Raw genomic sequence first — 7110 nt, 5'->3', positions numbered from 1 at the left:
ATTTTAACATTTATTGATCTTGATGATTCACCTAAATAAAACTGATCGCATTCACAAGGTATTTTATAAATACGATTATTTGAGGAGCATACATGCAAAAACCGATAAATCCACTTTTTCCAATTTCGAGATAAATGCCAAAAACTTATACAGCAAAATCCCATAATAATTTAAAAAAACATCATATTGGAATTAAATAGTAGTAGTAAGTCATGTAATAAAATCCTAGAATTTTAATATATTATCTTTTTTTACTGTTTTTATTTGTCATTTTTTTTTAATTTATCGGGTTTTGTTTGAAAACCGAAATTTATCGGTTTTTGCCTGAAAGATATTTGCAAGAGCACCATATTTTTGTTGTTAATAAAAGAAAATAAACGAACTAGAATGTAGAAAATTATTTTTATTGTTTAACAAGTTGAAAAAAGTAAAAAAGTCAAGTTAAATCTGAAGTGTTGGTTCCTCTTCCAGGCAGTCACATGTCTCCTCTTCCTCTTTCTCCTCATCCTTTTCATTTGAACTTTTGCCATTAAGCAATTCCCGGTACCAGTCAAGTTCTTGTAATTTCTCCCAATCTTTATCGAACTGTTGATTTAGTAAGTGTTTAAGGGATTTTTTTTTTCTTTTCGGGGATACCCCGAGTCAAATCTTTTTCTGTGATGGTTAACTCAGCATCGGAAAATTTTGGTTTCAAAAGTTTTTCAAAATTTTCCAACCCACTGGTAAAATAATAGTTTTGGAATGAACGTATTTTTATGAATTTGCCATTTTTAAATTTTTTTATTACAATTTTCTTTGTATCGGCTAGCGCTTTTACTTTTTTCAAGCCAACTTGAAGCTCTTTCATATTAAACAATCTCCAATCAGTGCCTATCTTTTTAACAACTCCAATTTGTTTGTAAATTTCTTCATATTCCTCTCTAGAGAGAATTGTGGCTTTTTTTCTTAGAAGCTTTTCTACTCTCCCAAATACCCTGTCTGCTGGCAAATACGAATGGCCCCTGACTGGAAATACAAGTAATATTTCTGTTACTTGAACTGGAGCTTTAAATCTAAGCCAGAAGTACAGCGAATGAATAATATGGGAGTTTTTGTTTTGTCCACCGCATCCGTCGCAAAAGAGGCGAAGTGTCGTAATATTATCGTACTCTAAAGAATCCAAGTAATTTACAAATGCAGAACCTATTTCAATTGATCCTCTACCTGCCTGATCTTCAGTCCACGTAAAAAAAGTTGGATGTTTGGATTGGCTATCAACGCAGCAAAAAACATACATGCTAATCTGCTGTGCATAAAACGCATCATTAATAGGTGTTTTGGGCAAAGGCTGCACCTGCTGCATATCAAAGCAGAATGTAATGGAATTTTCAGGAGTTTCTTTTAGCAGACTATAAAATGCATTAGCCCTCTTTTGGTGGATACTTAACTCAGTTCGAAACTCTCTTTTCTTTACCTCGTTAATTTCCGTTCTAATTTTGAATTTAAGTCTGGTACATTGTGCGCACACATCTGATGCTGGAGTAGAAAACCCAATGTTAAAATCATTAACGAATATCCTTCTAAACATCGAAAAGTTTACATTATGTTCAGGGTCGCATTGAGTGAGGTACATGCCATGTAATTTCTTTATGCTTAGATCAGCGGCCAAATAAATTCGTCTTACTTTCTTTCTATTATAATGACTTTCTTTTCCTTGTAGTTTACCAATAAACTCTCTTATTTTATTCTTTTTGACAACAGATTTTGTGGACACGTGATCTCCACCCCGATTTTCTTTTGGAATATTTCCGTCTGACAATGTTTTAGCAACGTAGTTTATGCGATCTTTTTTAATATTCACACATTTCAAAAAAAATGCCTGACATACCTGAACTTTTTTCTTGCTGACTCTTTTCGACAAGAAGTAGTGTACGGAAAAGTTACGCCCCTTGATTGCTCGTTCTGTTGTCGATCTTTTCCTTTCAATTGGAACTACTGACATGTAATGACACAATTTGATATCCTGTTCTGACTTCACATTATTTTCAAAAATTTTATTTCGAATGGCTCGAATGTCACTTTCAGCAATGCTATTGCAGTGATAAGTAGGGCCATTATGTTTGCAAACTATTGTAAAGTTTTCCAAATGAGGATCGCTATCACGATATCTAAAACAAAAAATGGATTAGGTAACGAACGTCTTAATTTATTCTTTACCTGTTACCTTTGCTTTTGCAATTTCTGCCTCTTGGTCTCACTTTTCTGTTTTTTCCTATTTCCTATACTAATTTCCAACACACTTGCTTCCATTGTTAAAACTTAATAAGAGTATGTTAAACAACTGCTTAATACGTAATTCATAATCAACATAACATAACCTCTTAATTCTTGCCCCCTTAATTCCGACAACGTGTTTATGTTAACACAGTCCTCTCGTTTTTAATTTACAAACTACTACCATAGGAAAAGAAGTATACTTCTTTGTTTATGCTACTACTATAAAACGAAGCCCAAAACAGCATAAACAAACCTGCTATAAGTACGCACTATATTATGGATTTACAACATAGATGGCGAATTCATTATTTAAAGATATATCGGGTTTTGCTTGAAATTTGGATTTATCGGCATTTGCTCGAACTGGTGAACTTTGTTCATCATTTTAAAGGAAAAATATCGGTTTTTGTTGGAATTTTATATTCTAGAAACATAGAGGGCTACTTAATTGATACTAATCCATATGCAGGTTAAAAAATTCAAAAATGGATTTATCGGTTTTTGCATGTATGCTCCTCATTTGTTCTTTCTTGTTTATAACTAGGTTTGGTTTTAGATAAAATAAATCTCAATGCGTTTGTTGTTTTAAATGTTGTTAAAATGTTGAATTTATTTTATATCTGTTTAAGTTGTTCGTAGCCTAGTTGTTAATCAATTTCCCCTTAATATTTGGTACATATTTTATACCAGACAGTAGCCTAATATGGATTATTATATTTTTAGCATTTATTTTACCATGTACCGTTGACCTGAAGATGCATAGCAAATTATAGTATGCAAAACCTGTCTTGGTGGTAAAATAAATTGAATGTGAGTGAGTCTTATTCTTTTTTCTTTTATCTTTTTTGAAATGGATTTATACAAGCAACATATTCAAGACTTCAAAGTACCTTAATACTTAAGGAGCAAAGTGTTGAACCAACCCATCCATCGCATTATGACATATGGATATCAAACCTGTATCCTAACCAAGGTATGTATAAATAAACTAGCCACAGCAGAAAGGACAACGAAGAGTATTTTTGAGTATAAGACTGTCAGATAAAAAGAGGAACGACTGGGTAAGGTCAAAAACAAAAGTTAAATTATGATATCATATCAAAAATTGCTAAAATCAAATGGAGCGTCGCAGGTCGTACTGCTAGACAAGAAAAACAATGTTGGAACGTAACAATACAAAAGTAGACAAGACCACTGATGAGATGGATAGACTACATAAAATAGCCAGAACAAATTGGAAGTATGTTGCTCAGAATAGAGATCGATGGAAGGAGTTGGGAGAGACATATGTCCAGAAATGGACAATAAAAGGCTAAGAAGACATACACGACAATATTATTATTTACACAATAAAAAAAGGTACGGCAATATCAATACAAATGCTGAAAAAGTTGTTTGTATAACACCTAACGAGAGATTGATAAAAAATACCTAAGCCAAATGTATTATTTTACACATTTCATTTAAACTATTGTACAAGTCCTTAGAGCTTTGGTAGACCTGCTTATACATAGGCTTTCTGCTAAGAACCAATGGACCTTGAATTTGGCCCTGGTATATCTACGACTCTTGTATCTGCGTGACATCATACCCCATCATAACAACAGTAAGTTCTGAGAAAGCTGCCTTACTGTGCTGAAGGTTGAACAAACATTGGGATCATCGAGACCTATTTACTGCAGATACAGAATGGCCTACTTGCTTCTTCTACATTTTTATTTATAGATTTATTTTCGAATCCTCTTCTGATTCATTTATTTTTGTCTAGTGTTTATTTTATTTCCACAAACCGGGACGAAATTCAGTCACACACGGCAGTGCGCCCATACAGTGCCAAAGCTATAATCCCCTAGAGTTCGCCAGCTCTTAGAAGCATCAGTTAGTCATATCAGTGCCTTACATCCCATGGGTATATTGGTGTTAGATTTCGAAATTAGAAAGCGCATTAGTCGAGGGGCACATCTCATCGTATAGTAAGTCAGTTGTGATTTGCTGAATCGCATGGTGTAAATGTATATTTTGTGTTTGAGTCTAGGTATTTGTATCTGCACGTATGTTTATATGTGACTGACATATTTTATCATCTTATTTACACTTATTTTATTGTTCTTTTTACCCATAGCACTTTCCTATTTATTTTCTAGTCATTAGGATACGATATTTTAGAGATAATAATTTTCTGACCTAGTCTGTCCTGCATGGTGTACTTGGACTTACAATCTAAGATAGGTACAAAAAAAGTGGCTACAAAAATTAGCGTGCAATAGCACTGCTAAATGCTACACCTAAGTAATAAACAAAATTATTTTAGAACGATCTACATTAAAATTAGCTGAGAAAGCATGAATCAATAAAGTAGATGTCTCTACAAACGCTTTATTAATAATCACACCTAAACTAACAATATATAAATGTAATTTTATCCACTTTAAACAAGCCTTCTGGTTATTGATAGATCGCAACTGTAAAATTTATTAAAAATTTATGTAAAAATAGCCATACAAAGCTTAGGCAAAGCAGAATTGTGTCTTATACCACTTATTGGTAATGATACGTTATATTAGATTGGATATTCAGAAAAGTACCTAATGATTGGACAGACATGTGCCTGTTAATATAGATGACATCGTTTTGTTAACTTAAATCCAAATTCAAATGCATACAGTTACACATTTGTATTGCATAAAAACCTGATAAGTTAATATATTATTCCGACATTATTTTTCAAATAAACAAAGAGAATTAAAATTCTAAAAAGGCAATAGAAAAAATAGGAAACGTGGAAAATTTTAATATAAGAGATTAGTTATAGAAAATTTGGGGTGCAAGAAGAATACAGATAAGAAAATCAAAACTACATAATATGAATTCAACCTACGAAAATGGCATATTAAAATCAACCAAAATTAATTATACCTCTTAATAAATGTATTAAAAAACATTTAATGGATTGGAGATCAGAAACGTGGTAAACATATTTATAAAACAGATTCTGTCAGTACATTGACTAAATGGAATAATTAAGAAAGAACTGCACGAAATAACGAACAAGACAACATTTCTGCTGCAATCAAAAATAAAAATGTAAATTTCCTGAGTAAAGATTAAATATAATATAACGAGACAAGATCCAAAGAAAAAATAAAGAGAGAAAAACTAAGCACTAGTTGGAAAAATAATATAAATAATAGAAACTAAGCACTATAAATAAATGTCACGAAAAAATCAAGTTTAAATAATGAAATTAAAATAACGCATATTATACTAAAGAGAATAAAAGAACCAGTCTTAAGGTTAATTAGAAAAAAAAAAAACGATAAGGAAAATGTGTTTACGTGGCAAGTCCAATACTCCACAAAGAAAGATGGCACTAGAAAATCTTTATTAGCTATTCTAAATAACTGTTCGTAACAGTTTATAAGAATACAGGGTGTGGCGCGACAAGTTTTAATTAAAAGTAATGGCGGGTACAATTATATTAAAAATCTGAAATTTCGAGGGTGTAGGCATTTTTGTTGCTATCAGCAAGATGGAGCACCTACTCATAAGTTGGTGGGGGGTTTGGGGGTGTTGCTTAGCACTTTTACACGACATGTTTCATGATCAATTACCATTCAGAGTCCGTTTCGTTGGCCAGCTCGATCTCCTGACTTGACTCCTTTAGATCTTGGTATTTGGGATTACATTAAAGATGGTTTTAGACGTGTTTTTTAAATCTGTAAAATACAATGGAATATATTGTACAGGGAGTCTTACTTTCTTTTAATTCACTAACAACTGACTATATTTCCAGAATAAGAAGACATAATTAGACAAGACACTAATTAAATATTATTCATAAATGTTTTGAAGTAGATAGTGTTAATTTTGAGCACTTATTTTAAAACCTTATTTGTTAAATCTTAGATTTAGTTATTTGAGATTGTAATTTACCTACTTAAATTAATTAATTATTTACCTAGTTAACGTTTTTATTGATATCCACAATTAACAATCCTTTTATGCTATTGGTTACATTTCAGAATTATTAACATCAAAAAATAATAAAATATTACCTTGAATCATAGAAATCATGGCCTGTTCTTTACAAATGTTGAAATAATTAAGTGTTGTTATGTTTTAACTTGAGAAAACACGGCAAGTCCATTCAACATTTCTATTACACTTAATAATGAAGGAATGTGATAGGTACAAATGAAAGAAAACAAGCGCTTGTTGTTTACTAGTTACAATTTCACGTCACTAGCCTCGTTAATAATAAATATAATGTTATTTAATATGGACTAGGGTTTTTTTAAAATTCTTTGAAAAAAATTGAAAAATCTCGAAAATACTTCATTTTTGGTATAGATATTGTATTCAAATTGTATCTAGAAGTGGTTTTCACACTGTATAATTTCAAAATTTTACCCTATCTTATTTGTAGTCGACCCTACATAATACAGTTCGTTGACATCAGGTTATTAAGCAGCTTTTAAAAATTTAAAAATATATTGGGTGTTCCATTAAAAATAAAGATTATGGACTATGCTAGACTTGCGTTAATCACCCTGTACATTTTAATTTCATTCCATAAGTGGTTTCCATACTACATGTCGGAATATCATAAGACAGAAAGAAATTTTTGGTGAAAGAGAATGTTAAGTTGAATTTAGCATTCATCTGTATCATTCTAATTATCAGGAACAACCAATGACATTAGAAACATTATGTAGTTTGTCCGAATTGTTTACAAAGGCAGAAATATTATAAATTTTTTAGTCAAATACAATTTTTTTCTAAGTTATTCATTTAGTATAGTTAGTTTTGAATAATCTTTAAACTGGTTTTCTATAAGCTTAAAAACCATATTAA

The 7110-nt window shown here is 31.2% G+C and overlaps 1 protein-coding gene across 1 annotated transcript; it reads right to left on the bottom strand.

Annotated features, from left to right (window-relative positions):
- Window positions 1-292: 292 nt before the first annotated feature.
- On the bottom strand, window positions 293-2666 carry LOC140439025 (uncharacterized). Its single transcript, XM_072528660.1, has 2 exons — window positions 2204-2666; window positions 293-2147 (listed from the first exon to the last, which is right to left on the bottom strand). Exons 1-2 carry the CDS (start codon window positions 2287-2289, stop codon window positions 605-607), a joined length of 1629 nt encoding a protein of 542 aa, XP_072384761.1. The 5' UTR covers window positions 2290-2666; the 3' UTR covers window positions 293-604.
- Between the last annotated feature and the right edge of the window lie 4444 nt (window positions 2667-7110).

Source organism: Diabrotica undecimpunctata, chromosome 1 (assembly GCF_040954645.1).
Source record: "Diabrotica undecimpunctata isolate CICGRU chromosome 1, icDiaUnde3, whole genome shotgun sequence".
Classification (NCBI taxonomy): Eukaryota; Metazoa; Arthropoda; class Insecta; order Coleoptera; family Chrysomelidae; genus Diabrotica; species Diabrotica undecimpunctata.
The sequence above is the reverse complement of the archived record's forward strand: the minus strand, read 5'-3'. Positions and strand labels throughout refer to the sequence as shown.